The sequence below is a fragment of the Anser anser genome, assembly GCF_964211835.1.
Source record: "Anser anser genome assembly, chromosome: 27".
Lineage (NCBI taxonomy): Eukaryota > Metazoa > Chordata > Aves > Anseriformes > Anatidae > Anser > Anser anser.
This window is the reverse complement of record NC_139748.1, coordinates 4,558,755-4,573,935: the sequence shown is the minus strand read 5'-3', so window position 1 is coordinate 4,573,935 and position 15,181 is coordinate 4,558,755. Positions and strand designations below refer to the sequence as shown.

At 63.2% G+C, this 15,181-nt stretch overlaps 1 protein-coding gene across 11 annotated transcripts in view; it reads left to right on the top strand.

The window, feature by feature from the left end:
* FOXP4 (forkhead box P4) overlaps nt 1–15,181 on the top strand; it is a 62,871-nt gene that overhangs the window by 34,085 nt on the left and 13,605 nt on the right. For 7 of the 11 annotated variants that reach the window (XM_083812741.1, XM_083812748.1, XM_083812745.1 and 4 more), the window contains 5 exons: nt 4,454–4,576; nt 6,419–6,505; nt 12,223–12,373; nt 12,665–12,869; nt 13,065–13,169. In XM_083812741.1, coding sequence (XP_083668867.1) covers nt 4,454–4,576; nt 6,419–6,505; nt 12,223–12,373; nt 12,665–12,869; nt 13,065–13,169 — 671 coding nt within the window. The remainder of the gene's footprint in view (nt 1–4,453; nt 4,577–6,418; nt 6,506–12,222; nt 12,374–12,664; nt 12,870–13,064; nt 13,170–15,181) is intronic. The other 4 variants (XM_083812740.1, XM_083812739.1, XM_083812747.1 and 1 more) reach the window with 1 other exon arrangement.

Sequence of the window (15,181 nt, the reverse complement as noted above, 5' to 3'; positions counted from 1 at the left end):
AGCTGGGGGTTCCCTTGCAGGACTGCTTGTGTCCAATTCCTCTCTCGCCAGCCTGGTGTAAATCAGGAGAGCCCGGGTGATGGTGCTGGGCTTACACCCGTGGGTGGCTGCCTGGCCACGGGCACCTGAAGCTCTTGCAGATGGTCGGAGCCCACTCGGCCTCGGGGCTCGCAGTGCAGGATCAAGGCTGGGGGCAGGAGGGGATGGGTGCAAGCGCCTGCTCGCCCCAGCGGGGCTGGAAGCGAGCGGGTTGTTTGCTTCCACCCATGCGAAGCGGGTGCTGGGGGGTCCACCCGGGTGTTCGCTCTCATCCCTGGCCCCTGACCTCAGTAGATGCAAAGCTGCTCTTGGTTGTGGCTCCTTCCCTCTCTCCTCCTGCCATTCCCAGCTCCCCGCCTCCCGAGCAGACGTCCCGGGCTTGTTTCTGTTGGTTTTGGATTTGAAAAGGGTGTTTAAAAAAAATAGCGCCAGCGTGTTTGCTGTTGTTTCTAATTGGGAGTTAAAACCCAAGGTTAGATCAGAGACAAGGATGCGCAGCGCCCTGGGCTCTGCGGGCAGCGGGGAGCTGGCGTGCGCCGCACCACGGTGGGACGAGAGCTTTGCTCTGTCCCCACGACCCCAAAACCCCCCTAGGTTAATCGGGGCGAGGTGGCAGGGTTTGGGACGCGCTTGGAAGTGGGGCTTTAGGTGTGGAAACGTAGACTCTACTTCCCCGTGGCCACGGTGGCTGCTGGTGGGAGCGACGGCTCGGTGCGATGGTGCCGGAGGGTGCAGGGATGCTTTGAGGCTGAGCCGCCGGGGGGATTTTGGCACTCCGGGGGGTTTCTGGCACGCTGTGGGGTTTCTGGCACTCTGGGGCTGACGGGGTCTCCCCTGGCCCCATTGGGAGGTGCTGCGAGCAGGCGGCCAAGCCCAGCCTAGCCTTCGGTCTGCGGCATCCCTCGCTCTGCCTCATCCCCCACGCTGGCAGTGCCGTTCCCCTGGTACAGAGGACGGCGCGTTCCCTGCGATCCGCTTCCCGTAAAAAAAAAAAATAATAATAATAATAAAAAAAAGCATCGCTCCCCAATCCCGCTGCATTTTACGCCCGGCCAAATCCCGTTTCGCGCAGCCGGCTTTGGCAGGGCTGCTCCGAGCTTACAGCGAGCGCCGAGCTTCCCCCTTTAATACCCGTCTTGTTTTCCACCCGCCGCCTGCTTTATCCGCCCCCTCGCCGTCCGCCCCTGTCCTCTGGCACGGAGGGATTACAACCCCGACCGCCTGGAAAATCACCCCCTCGAGATTGTGTTCGCGAATCAGAGATACAGCGTCGGGGCTTTTTGTGAGGCAGCCAAAGCTGTTAGTAAGCAGTTTTGCGGGGTGGCAGGAGGCCAAGGAGTGAGTCAAGCCCTTCTCCAGCGCCGGGTCTGGCAGATGCCCGCTCGTCGCAAGCCGCCCGCGCCGCTTTCGGAGAGACGCGGCCGGGGACGAGCCCCGGTGCCGTGCCGCTGGGCACTGCGGGGTCGGGTCCCAAAGGGGGGATGCAAAAGAGGGGAAAGCCCCAGATTCTGCTGCTGATGTTCCCTTAGCGTGGGTTTGGGGTTGCGAAGAGCAGGACGGGTGCTGCGGCTCGTCCCGCCTGCGAGGTTGGGCTTTGCTGCGCGGAGGAGACCTGGCTGCTGGGTGCGTGGGGAGAAGAAAAGCCAGCTTGGTGCACGCTCACCCATCGTCCCGACAGTGTGCTGTGCTCCTCAGCACCTTCCCTTTGGCCCTCCTGGGGGTGTTGGACCCCGAAACCCCCCTACACCCAGGCTGCCCACCCCCTGCTGCAGCAGAGCTCGCTCACCGCGCGCATCCCGCAAGCACCCCAAGGCACCGCGCTCCTCGGCGTCCCGGGGGCTGCCACATGCTGTCCCCCCCCCTCTCCGGAGGGTCAGCTGCCGGTGGGTGCCCCCGGGGGCTCTCAGCCAGGCCGGGGGGAGCCGTTCCCTCGGGGTCTCTGTGCCCGGCAGCAGCTGTCACCATCCCCACGATGTGCTGGAGGCAGCTGGGGCTGTAACCGGATGAGCGACCACAGCAGGAGCGAAAACTTGCTGCATGCGGGAATTTCCCGTTTTGCTTCGAGTTCCTGCCCTCCCTGGAAACCTCGGCGAGGAAGGGGACGTTGGCAGCAGGGAGGGAGAAATTATTCCTTGGCCAGCAGGGCTCTGGGAGCCGGCGAAGCCGCCGCGTGCTGCTGCTCCCGGCACCGGCACCCGCGCGCGTCCCCGTTCACACCTCGCCGCCGCCATTTCCCCGTGTCAGCCCCGCATCTGAGCGCGGAAAGAAAAAGCCATTTAATGCAGACAAAGGTTGTATGAAAATATAATTCTGCTTTTGTTAGCAGCCATCAAACTCTAAAAAGCGTCGCTTTTGTTTTCTTGTAACATTGTGAAAACCTCGTGTCGGATCGAGAGCTGGGGCCCTCTCGACTAATCGCCTCTCCTTTGTGTTTTTAGATTATAGGGGCAATTAGTGTTGTCAAAACCTCTGGCAATTCTCTTTGCTCTTGACAGGGTGTCAGTCCGTTGGGCGAGAAATGGAAGGTGTTATAACTCTCCGGTAATTAGGATGCCTCCGATTTGAAAATGCCAGCAAACGTGTACGAGAGGCCGCGCGGCGCCGGGGGGCGGGGAGGCAGCCCGGATGGGGGGGATGCGGATGAGCAATTAATTAGGGGCTCTCATTCCGAGCACGTTGCCAGCTGATGAATTGGCAAAGGGAAATTAGCAGGATGCTTAGCTCCCGGCGAGCGGGCGCGGACCTCGAGCACGCTCGCCGTGCCGGTGCCGCCGCGTGGGCCGCCGTCCCCGCCGGCATCCCTCCTGGCCAGATGTTCGCCGAGCGCTGCGCACAGCTGTCTGTCGGCACCTGGCCACCCTCAGCGCTTGTGCACGGAGATGGAGCACCCGAATAGCAGCTCCTTGCTTGTTTTGCAATGGGGATTTGCCGTGGATTGGGCTTCTCCAGCCAGCGTCGGCGGTGCTGCAGCCGTCGGGTTTTGCAGCTCCGTGCTGGGGACGCTCCTGGTTTTATAATTATTGTGATGGGATAGTTTGGTTGATCCCTTTTCTGGAAACGGGAGTAGGGGGTTGCTGTGTGGAAGGGGGAGCCTGCTTTAGGGTGGCCAACGTCCCTGAAAGGGGATTGGGGCAGCGGTGAGCTTCGTGCCCGCAGGCATCCCCATCGCCGCCACCCAGGCTGGTTTCGCCGAGGGCGCCCCAGCAGCAGCCCTGGGTGTGAACAGGCAGCAATTAATAAATAACTCGGGCACGGCGGCGGCTGGGGGGGCTCGCCGGTGACAAATGGGCCTCGGCCCGCTCGCCTCCCTCCAGCAAAATGCCTGAGTAAACAGATAAGCCGCTGCAATCTCCCTTGAAGGTCAGAGCGCTGCGGTGCGGCCGGACGCCTGCCACGGGGTGCCGCAGGGGGGAGGCAGGTCGGGAGCAGGGGGCTTTGGGCATCACTCGAGAGCCCTGGGGCTGCAGGGTCCTGAGCTCTGCTTCGGGCTTTGCTGGGTGATCCGGAGCCGGTGGCTTTATTTCTCTGTCTCTTGGTGCCCGACGTGTCGGGATCCTCGAGCGGAGGGATGAGACGCCTTGCGCTTGGCTTGCACGGGGGAGCCAGGCTGCTTTCCTACAAGAAGCAGCATCCAGGAAGCATTACGCACTTACAGCAGGGCCATAACCCTTCCTACAGCCCGAGGAAAGGGATCGGGGCTGGTTTCTGGCCGCCGGGATCACGGGGGCTGCGTAAGGGAGGCCGTGCGGCTGCGCTGAGGAAGGCGGCGTTGCCCCACCTGGGCAGGACCTGCTCGCGGCCGGCCTGGGATCCGTCACCGACACCTTCCCCGCATCGTCGCGGGGGCGTGCGCCCGCGTTAGGCTAACCGAAAGGCAGGGGCTGGCAGGTTTTCTGAGCCCTCTCTATGCTTGGCACGGTAATGAGGTGAGTTACTGGTGTCAGCTGGAGGTAAAGCTTTGATGTGCCTGCGGAGAACCTGGTCACCTCTTCCTCTGCTTTGCAAAGTTATTTGGGTGAGCGGTGACCTGCCCTGCTTCCCTCGGAGGTTCTCCTCCCAAGACTCCAAGGGAAGGAGCCCGGTCCCAGCTCTCGGGGGCTTTTTGTGCCCTCGCAGGAGGGGAAGGGGCTGGGGTTGGGGTTGGGAACCCACGTGCCACTGGGTGCTCTCGATGCCTGATTCCTGCGGCGGTAAAGCAAGCATGTCCGTGCCATCGCCACCTCCTCACCGCGTCCCCTGTGGTGGCCTCGGCGTGCCTGGATGGGGAAGGCATGGTGGGAGCAGGTCAGTCGGGTGGCAGAGGGTTTGGGGATGGGAGGCATTTGGAGAAGGCTTTCAGAGCTGGAATGGGGAGCCCGGCAGGGTGATGCCACCCCGAGCTCCCCAGGAGGTGACGCGTCTCTCCTCTCCGCAGGTCCCCGTGTCCGTGGCCATGATGTCCCCGCAGATGATCACCCCGCAGCAGATGCAGCAGATCCTCTCCCCGCCCCAGCTCCAGGCCCTCCTGCAGCAGCAGCAGGCGATAATGCTGCAGCAGGTAACGCTGCTCCCGCCCCGGCTGGGCATCGCCCGGGTCCTCCCAAAACATTTCTCTTCCCCTTGAGTGCTGGAGCTCAGTCGGCACAGGCAGAGGGTCCGGGCCCCTTCCTCCCGGGGCTCCCGTGTTCCCTCTGTGTTTCCGTGGGGATCCCCAGGGTGTCCAGCACCAAGGGCTGAAGGGAGATGTTCGTGCTGATGGTGCGCAGTCGGATGCAATTCGGGAATTCAGAGCACACAAAGGAGCCAGTTTGGGGCTGGCCGGTTCCTGGGGAGGGCTGGGAGTTGGGGTGGATGCTGGAGAACTCCCCGCGGGTCAGGATCCAGACCTGGGTTTGCCCCTCACGGCGTTCCCCAGCGCCCCGCGTCAAAGGAGCGGGGAGGGAAGCAAAGGGAGGCCAGGAAAAAAAAAAAACAACCCCAACCTCCGAAACAAAGCAGGGCTGCTTGGGTAAACACCTCCCGCTGGCGGGAGAGAGGGAAGGAGAAATCCCACAAGCATCCTCCACACCCTTCCTCCTGCCTCCAGTACCTGTTTACTCCAAACAGGCTGATAAGGACTCAAGGTTGGCCCCAGGGAAAGAACAAAGGGTAAACACTACCCTGGGTGGGTCCTTCTCCGAGCCTCTTTGGAGCCGGATAAAGAAACACGTTTGACTGCAAATTAAACAACCCAGGCCGGAATAGCTCGCATTCTCCACCAGCAGAAAACCAAACATCACACCTCTCACCCCTGACCCAATGTTCCCGCAGCCTCGCTCGACCATGTTGCAGAGCCCCGGCTTTGATTGGCTTTCGGGTAAACACCGAGCCTTTCCAAACCTGTTCGCCGACAGAAAAAGCAAAGTTGCTGCTGTCAGCGCTGTCAGCCCCGAGCTGATAAAGGCTTCCCGGCATCCAAAGGGGCATTCCTGAGCCGCCGCCGTCGCCCCTGCGCGGGGCGAGGGCCGCCCGCCCGCGCTGACCTCCCCGTGCCTCCGGCCCCTCCTGCGCGCAGCAAATCCATCAGCAGGAGTTTATTTTGGGGCCGGGGCGAGAGCATCCCCCGTGATAACGGGGCCTGGGACCCTCCCTGGTGGCTTGCTGTGGGATGTGGTCCTGTTTTCCCGGCTCGGAAGATGGGGTGCTGCCAGGACGTGGGGTGGCTGCGCTGCGCGAGCCAGGGCCGGGTGCCCCAAGGTCCCCCCCGTGCCCGCAGAGCCTGCAGAGGGGACAGGGCAACGTCTGTGCTGCTGCTCGTGGGGGTGCACCAGGCAAAGCAGGGGAAGTGCCCACCAGGAGCCCCCCCTAGTTCTGCAGCACTTTCTGTGGGGTGTTTGGGGCATCTCTCCCTAAAAAAACCTGCTGCAAAGGAACTGCTCGCCTCCTCGTCTCTGCCCCGTCAGATAAACCCCCCCAGAGCAGCTGGAAAACCCCCGGGGTGCACGTTCCTCATTTCAGCTCGGGCTTGGGACCCCCTCAGTGGGTGACGGACAAGGTGGAGGCTCCCAAACCGGTGGCACCAGGCAGGGTAAAACACACGGCAGGTTGGGGATTGCTGCTCTTTGGGGGATTTTATTTGCTGTGGGGATCTGGAGCGCTTGGGAGGCTCTTGGAGTGGGCTCCCAGGTTTTGGGATGGCCTCGGAGAGGTGCTTTTCCTCTGAACTCGAAGCCGGGAGCTGATGGGAGGTGCTGTAGCTCCTCGCACAGGGCTTGAAGCAAAGCCCCGGGAGCTGGTGGGAATGGGGTGGCACCGGGAATGGGGTGGCACCGGGAATGGGGTGGCACCGAGCACGGGAAGCTGAGCCGGTGTTTCTGCTGCTGATCCGTCCCGCTCTCTCTCCTCCCTCTCTCCCTCCCAGTTGCAGGAATACTACAAGAAGCAACAGGAGCAGCTTCACCTGCAGCTATTGACACAACAGCAAGCTGGAAAGCAGCAGCCCAAAGAGGTGAGCTCACGCAGATGGGTGCTGGGCCCAGCCTCCGGCTGCCATCAGATCTGGCTGCGAATAAAAGGGGGACCAGCAGCAAAACAACGAGGCGTGTGCGGATCCTGGCAGCCAGCTGGGAGCCGACAGGGGATGTCCAGGGGGACGCGGGGCATGGTATCATCCCCCCGGGACACGGGGGGACCCCCCAAATGCTCCTTGCAGGGTGAGGGCAGAGCGGGCTCTCGGCACGGCTTGGGTCGGGCGGCGCAGTCCTGATTTAACCAGCGCGGCAGCACCCTGGCAGGTAGGCAGGCAGGGCTGGTCAGGTAGGAACCCAAAACAAGGCTTTTCGTGCCAGGAAAGGCGGTTCTGACGAAGCCAAGGCACTGTGTGAAATCGCAGCGTTTCCAGCAAAGAGGTTTTCTGGAGGGAGAGGCTCAGGCGGGGGCTGGCGGCAGCGCGCAGCGAGCGGTCGGCGGCGCTGTGCTGTGCTGGGCCCTTGGCTGGGGAATGAATTTGGGGATATGGGAGCGTTTATGCTACCAGGATCACATCAATCTTGTATAATAACTCCATTCCTACAACAGGGTTTACCGTCCCTTCCCGTAGTAACACACTCAGAGCACTCTTCCCCTGGGCCCACTTTTGGGGATGCACTAGCACGGCGGTTTGGGGTCAGCCCTGACCAGCAGCAGTCAGACATCACCTCTCTTTTTTTTTTTCCCTTCCCAAACCCCCAGATATTTTCACCCCTCTCCTCCCCGATCAGTGCGCGTGGTGCTGCGAGGGGGGGTTGGCATGGTGCGTGGTGCTGTGCCTCCAGCATCGCTGTGGGGCCATCCCTCGGCTCCTTCCTTGCCCCCTGGTGCAGGGGGACGTGGACCCGAGCTGCTGCTCAGCCCCTGTCTCTAGCTCAGCGTCGGCATGTGATGGTGCTGGGGCTGTGTGTTGCAACCTCATCTCCTGGAAAACCTCCCCGATTTAAGCGAATTGCATTAAAAAAAATAAATAAATCCCAGTTGGCTTTGAGGAAGAAAGCACCGAAGCCCGCGCACGGCTTCAGGCTGCAGCTTGCCTTTGGGCAGCTGCAGAAGGGCTCGAGAGCGGAGCGCACGCGTCGGCGCGGGGCGAGCGGGGAGCTCGAGCGCCTCGGGGTCGTGCTGGCGCCCACTCGAGCTTTCAATAGGCTCTGACCCGGGCTTTCATTGCGGGCTGTTGCCGTATTTACGCAGTGTGCGCGGGGTCAGGCTTTATCGGAGCCATCTCCAGGAGCTGGAGGAGCTGCTTGCGCTCCAGGAACGGGGGAGGCATAAATCTGGGCTTCCTCAAGGACTTCCCTCTTGGCCGGGGCGATGTTAGATTGCAGCAACCGGCTAGGAGGTAATTAAGCTCCTCCAAAGGGCTCGCTGAGCGGGCTCCCGGTTTGAAAAGCACGTGTTTGGATGAAACGGTACAGGGGAAGCAAGAAATTTATCTGCTGAGAAAGTGTCGGAGCGGGCTGGGGGGGAGAAGGGGCACAAGGGGGTGCTGCTGAAGGGGTGCGTGTCCAGCTCCCCGCACCCTGGAAAAACAGCTAGGGGTCCCCAGGGTGCCAGCCACGGCATCTCCCCTCCCCATAAAACAAAGCCAAGGAGGCAAAGTGGCAAAGTATCCTCCAGACACCTTCGAACTGCTCGCAAGAGGAGAGTGCAGTGCGGAAAGCAGCCCTGGCCCCAAGCAGGGAGCTCTCCCTGGCTCTGGGCAGGCGGATCGGCCCCGGGGGGGCTGCGGCGAGCCCCGTAAAGCGGGGTCAGCTTCCCCCTTGCGGGTTCGCCCGGCTGCTATTAATAAAGCCTGCATCTGGCAGCAGCGCGCGCCTGCTGGGAGCGGCGATGCCGTCGCTTCCCCCGACGGCGCAGGGGATCGCTGGCGTGTCTGGGATGCCGCCGCAGAGCCGCTCTTGGCCGGCATCGTCTCCTTCATGGAAATCCACGGCGGTATTTAATTACAGGCCGCCGCGAGGTTTGTAAACCAGGCGCGCTCTGCTTTCTCTCTTCTGATTTCGAGGGCTCGCCTCGGTGTGACTGGAAGGCGGCAGCTCGGCTCGGAGCGCTGCGGGGGGAGCAGCAGGTGGGCACGGCGTTGTGCCGGGAGCCGGTGGCAGCCTCTGGAGGAGCAGCAGCTCAGATCTCCCCGGCAGGAGCCCCCGCGGGGAAAGGGGGGAGCAGGAAAAGCAGGAGAGCAGAGGATGGAAGCGTGTCGGGAAGCGCCTGTCGGCAGCATCCTCGCTGGGGGGCTGCAGGGGGGTGCTCGGCGTGTGCGGGTGGTGGGAGCTGTGCCACACCAGGGAGGCTCGGGGCGAGCAGGGCAACAGGCTGGGACATCAGGGGGACCGATCGGTGCGTCCCACCAGGACGGGGCACAGCTGTGGCACGTCCCAGCCACCCCATAGCCTTTTACCACATCGCTTTGGAAGGGTGAAGGCGCAGCCCCGGCACCACCCTGGGTGCCTTGGGGGCGAGGAGCTGCATCGCAGCGCTGGGACGGCTCCGTGCTGTCCCTTAACCTCGTGGCAGAGGGCTGCCGAGCAGCTGCCCTCCCGCTTTTCCCTTTTTTTCTCCCCAAACCCAGCTTGCTTCCAGCAGAACCGGGTGCGGGCACCCACCTCTCCCCGCTGCTGCCAGCTGCGCGGGGTCCCCGCGTGCTCCCAGGGGAGGGGGCTGCCCCTCTCCCCCCCCCAGCTCCAGCAGCGCCCCCCGAGTCCGGCGGGGCCGGGGAGGGGGGCGGCGGGGGGCTGCCTGCCGCCTGACCTCGGCGTCAGCTTAATGAACTGCTCCTGTCAGTCCCCAGTGTCACGCCGAAAGTCCTCTTGATGTGCTCATAAATCAAAGTGACGGCGCCTCTTGCCCCGGTAGCTGCACCCACTCAGCTGCGTCTAATGTAAACGGAGCGCGGGGAAAAAAAACGGGCCCGGAGCCCCCACCCCGCGCTGGGGGGGTCGCTGGTATCGGGGGGGGGACACTTTGGGGCCAAAGGCCCTAACGAGGAGCCGTCCTAATGAGGATGGGTGACTGCTTTCTGTGCGTTTTGGGGTTTTTATCCGCTAAGCTCCGCGGCTCGCCGCTTCTCCCTGCCCTGCGCCCTGACCCCCAGCAGCTGGGGGGGCCCCCCAGGAGGGCTGGGGGAGAGGAGCCGGCGGTGCCAGGCTCAGCACCCGTCAGGGAAACCGGGCTGGGGGTGGAATTCAGGCTCTGCCTTCTCCGGAGCAAACCCGTGACCTCGCTGCTTGGCTTTTTTTCCAGTTTTTGAGCTAGGATCTAGGATGCTCCCGTGCGTGGTGGTCGCTGTTTGGGCAGGATTTGGCCCTCAGGCTCAAGCCGTTATAACGCAGCCGGGCTCGGGGCTTTGCTCGTGGTCAAACTGCAAGCCTTGATGCCAGGGCTTGCCCTGCAGCCCTTCGGGCAGGTGAACAGGGTCTGCTCCTGCACCCCCACGTGGCTGAAGCACCCACGGTCCTCAGGGACCCCTTGCTGTCGGGTGCCTTGGACGGGTCCCCTTCATCCCCAGCATGCTCGGCGGGTTTGAGCCCATCATTTTTTTGTCCCCACCGTGTCACAGATCCTCCGTGGGGACTGGCAGAGCGGCTCCTGCAGAGAGCAGTGGGCCGTAGTGTGGGTGAACCCCGATTTTTCCATCCCTGGAGCTCCGTGCTTAGCTCCCGGGCTCGTATTCCCACTCTGGTCCCCGTGCTCATGGTCTCGCAGAGCTGCAAGGATGCACACATGGATTTAAAGCCGTGCAAAGGCGCAGAACCACGCGTGGGTCCCCCCACGGCCCTGGGGTGCTGTGGCTCCACCAGCAGCCGCCACAGCTCGGGGACACCGCGCCGGGGAGCCCCGTGGGCAGGCAGTGTGCCCCGGGGATCCTAATGACTTCATCCGTCCCAATTTCCCCCTGCTTCCAGCCGGGAAGTGCTGCGAATGAGGCAGTGTTCGGGGAGCCCGGGCTTGCCCAGGGCCGCCGGGGAGGGTGGTGGCGGAGTGGGATGAGAGGAGGAAGAGCTCCGGCTCAAGTTTGCAGCGAGGGCAGGGCTTGCTGGGGCACATGTGTGTGTCCGTCCTGGGGACGCACGTGTGTGTGTCCGTCCTGGGACACGCAGCCCTGGCCCTGCTTCCTTCCCCATGTCACTTATGGCCCTACGGGGTCACGGTCTCCGGGCATCCTCCCGGCTCCTCATCACTCGGGCTTTTGCAGGGTTTTCTTTTCTCCGAGCAGAGCTGGCTTGGATCTGTGTGCCTCCATCTTCAGAGGAGCACGGCTGGGCGGAGAATGGAGAGGAGCCGGTCCTGGAAATGGCTTCTGGGGGTGGCTGCAGGGCAGGGAGGTTGGGGCATCCCTCGGAGGCTCAGAAACCAGATTTCAACGCTCTGTGCCCCACTGAGGACTCGCAGTCGTGCCTGACATCATGACCCACAGGGGATTTGCAGGGCAGTGCCTGGAGCCTGTCCTTGCTCCATTTCAGAGCTGAGGCCGAGCATCAGCAGCGTCTGTAGGGTGCGGGGACCGGGGCTGTGCCTGGTGGCTGGGCTCAGGGATCATTGCACCCAGCGGGAACAGGCTGGGGGTGCCACGGGACCCCCGTGCACCGGGCAGGGGACTCGGGGCCTGAACCCCACGACGCTCAGACCCAGCCAGGAGCAGGAAAAAATGACATCTGGCTGGGGAGAGCTGCGTGAATGGGAATAAGGGCAGCACGTTGGCACGGGGGCTTTGATTTCCGAGCAGGGCCCCATCCTGCTCGCCCCCCTCCCCGGGCTCCCATGGAGATGCAGGGCAGGGCTGGAGCTGGGGGAGGTCAGCGCGCTGCTGCCAGCCCGGCTCCTCGCAACCTGCAAACAACGTCTGAGCAAACAGAGGGGTTCAAGGGGTTACCGAGCCGCCTGCCCCGCTAATGAGGCCGGCCGAGCCCGGGGCAGCTCCCCTCTCGTGGCCGGCTCGGATTAGCAGCTGCCTTTCCCCATCCCTAATTGAATTCTCTCCCCTTCAGTTAATTCTCATGGATTTCTCGCTGCCTCCCCAGAGACCCGTCCTGCCTAACAAGTTTAGGGCCGGTTATGCTGGGCAGAGCACGGCTGGCTCCCCCCGGGAGGGTGGGAGAGCCCCCCCGGGATGCTCGGGGCCGTGCCCCCCATGTGTGGGGACAGCGGGGCTGGCGCCCGTGGGCTGGGAGCGCTGGGCGCCTGCTCCCCTGCGGCGCCTGTTTTGTGCCTCCCTCCCCCAAACAGGGGCTCGTAATAATCATTTTGGGTAAATAGGGATTGTTTCCGTGCTTGAAGAAGGGCGTTGTACATCCGGGTAGCGTTAGGATGCATTTTGGGAGCTGGAGCCCCCCTCTCGTTCGGCGATGCCCCGTGGCCGAGCCCCGGTGTGCGGGCACCGTGCATCTCGCGAGCGGAGCTGGGTCTCGGCGCGCTGAGCAAACACCCAGCTCCGCTCACTCCCTCTCTTTTCAATGCCTTTTTTTTTTTTTTTTTTTTTTTTTCCCTTTTCCTTTTCTTCCCCTCCTCTTCCGATAGATCAAAGCCTCTGCCTGCCTTGGCCGCGAGCTGAGCGCGGGCAGGATGATGGAGGCGCGCGGCCGCGGCGCGCACCGCCGGCACCGGCAGCCCGTGCAGCCGTGCCCCTTGCTCCCCGCCAGGCCCCCCCTGCCATGCCGGCCCTAACGGGGTTTTCTTTTCCTCCCTTTTGTCTCCCAGCAGCCGTTAGGGAATAAGCAGCTGGCGTTCCAGCAGCAGCTCCTGCAGATGCAGCAGCTCCAGCAGCAGCACCTGTTAAACCTGCAGCGCCAGGGGCTGGTGAGCCTCCCGCCCGGCCAGGGCACCGTGCCCCTGCAGACCCTTCCCCAAGGTAAGGCACGGGGCTGGGGGGGCACCGGGGGACGCCCCCGCGGCTGCAGCTTTTTCCCCCGAAAAGCGGCGAGGGGTGGGTGCAGCAGCAAGGCCGGGAGCGGTGCCGAGGAGCGGTGCTGGCTTTGTTGCTTCTCCTAACCCAAAAGTTTGGGGTTTGAGGGTGGTGACGGCTCCTCGGCGGGGCTGGGGGGGGTCCCGTCGGGTCCTGAGCGAGCCCAGCACGTGGGTGCTCCCATCCTCTGTCCCCCTGCCGCTGATGGCCCTGTTTTCTCCTGTTCTCCCCCCCAAGCCGTGTGCCCCTCGGACCTCCAGCAGCTCTGGAAGGAGGTCACGGCCGCCCAGCCCGTCGAGGACAGCATTAAACAAGAGGGGCTCGACCTCACCACCAACACCTCCAACTCTACCTCGTTTTCGGCCGCCAAGGTCTCGCCTCCCATTTCCCACCACCCTCTGCCCAATGGGCAGAGCACCATGCACACGCCGAGAAGGGACAGGTAGAGCCGAGCTCCGGCCCCTCGGGCTTTTATCCCCCCGCCAAGAGCCATCCCTGGGGAGGCTGCAGGGCCTCACGGTGCCTGGGGAAGGTCTCGAGGGCTGGCCCCACGCATGGAAATCCCTGAGCCCCCCCGGCTTCCCCTCCTGACGGGGCTCTTCCCACTTTTGGGGCTCTTCCCTCTTTTTTTTTGCAGCTCTTCCCACGAAGAGACCCCCGGCTCTCACCCGCTCTACGGCCACGGAGAGTGCAAGTGGCCCGGCTGCGAAACCCTCTGTGAGGACTTGGGACAGTTTGTCAAGTAAGTGCTGCCGTTTTTTGGGGCGAGAAGGGGACAGCCAAGCTCACAGGCTCGTCCCCAGGCACCCCAGCACGGGGGGAGGCCCTAAAAATAGGTGCGGACCCCCAGGCCTGGATGTCCAAAAGGGAGAAAAACCCACGTAAAAAGGGGAGAACATGCCAGGCCTCGATGCTGGAGGAGAAAAGACCCCGGCAGGAGGCGAGGGGGGCTGGCGGCTCCCTCCTGGGGGGCAGAACAGGGGGAGGAAGAGGAGGGGAGGAAGCAGATGGCAGCGCGGCAGCCGCTGACACCGCTCGCTCGTGGGCCCCGCCGCTGACTGATTAACTCGGCTGTCGAAGAGCCCTCTGCCAGCGTCAGGGTCAAACAAATTGTTTTCACGCTTCGTCAGAGGTTTACTTAATTAGTTCATTTGCAATTAGATCTCTTTGTAGCCGGGATTTTTAGCAAAGACATCAGAAGGAAGTGACGGGCTCGCTGCTTTCCCCCCTCCTCTCCGCTGTCTGCTCCGCGTGCTGCCGAGGCGAGAGGCACAGGGCAGGCCCCAGGCTCTGCCTCGGCCACGTTTTGGGTTTTTTTGGGAAAAACATTTTGGGTTTTTGTGTCTCGGGCACGGCAGAGGCGGCTCGGACCGCGGCAGCGTCCCCGTTCCAAGGGACAGAGCCGGGCCAGAGCCCTCTGAGGAGGAAGAGGAGGAGGAGGAGGAGGTGTGGAGGCAGCAGGGGGAGGCTGAAGGAGGTGTGAAGGAGGCCAGGGGCAGCTCGGCGTTGCCTGGTGGCTGTGGAGTGAGTTTGTGAGCCAGGTTCATGTGGGCTCCTTCCTCTGACTCACCGGGTGAACCTCGATAAGGCAGCGCCGTGGCTCTCGGGGCATGTTTGCGCGGGGCAGATGAGTAACCTCCGGTTTGGAAATTTGGAGACCGGCGCTGGGGCTGCCAGGGGTTGTCCAGGGCTGGGTGGCGGTGCCAGCAGAGCCCTGCCATGCCCCCGGGGGCCTGAGGGTGCCTGCACCCCGCCAGCAAAGCTTCCTGCCCCCCGAAACGCAGCCGGTGCTCATGCGCCGAGCCGAGGCTGGAGGACAGACTTCCCTGCGGGCAGCCTGCCCTGGAAGCACTCGTGAGGTGTTTCTGCCCCCTCTCTGCGAATGCGAGCGTGTGTCCGGGTGTGGGACAGGCAGGCAGAAAGCTCCAGCTCCAAAGGCTCAGCACGGCCCCAGCAAGGAGCTCACCTTGAGCCAAGGGACCCAGCGCTGGGTGGCCTCCACAGCACAGCGGAGAGGCAGCTTGGGGAGAGAGAGCACGTCCCTGGAGCTCTGATTTATTAAAACCTGTGGATATCCGTGGGAGATGTCTCCGTTCCTGCACATCCGAGGCTCTGGGGGTGGTTTTCTGCTTGGACAAACGGCCGTGCCTCGGGCCCGCAGTGCAGGAAGGCAGGAGCGAGCGCTGCGGAGCACCGCGGGCTTGGCAGCTGGGCCCGGTTACCTAACTTGTTTCTGCAAGTTGGGGCTGGAAGCCTCTCGCAAACGGCCCGGTGAGCCTCCCGCTGCTGGCTTCCGCGTCCGAAACGAGGGGCGATGCCCTTTGGGCGCCTTTTCCAGGGGATGTCACGGCAAAATTATCTTGGTCATGGCCTTGCTTGGGAGTGGAGAGCATCAGGAGGGGCCCGGCTGCCTCCGGCTGCTACCAGGAGAAGGAAGGGGTGGCAAAGACCAAACATCCCCGCGTTTAATAAACACGAATTGCACGGTAAACATAAGGCACTGAAGTGGTAGGATGAGGAGCAACCTGGAAATGTCACCTCCTGCCTTCGGGGCTTTCCTTCGAGGGCGTAAACAAGTCTCCATAATGCTGCCTTTGTGCTGGAAACCTGCTCCTCAGGTCCCGTGGGTGCTGCTGGCTGCCTCCTGCCAGCAGCAGGGCTTCTCGAGGAGTTTCAAGCTCCCAAAGACCTCGGGTGCTGGCCCCAGGTCGGCAGGGCTGCCGTGGGCATTGCTCACCTCCGAACCTCCTCTCG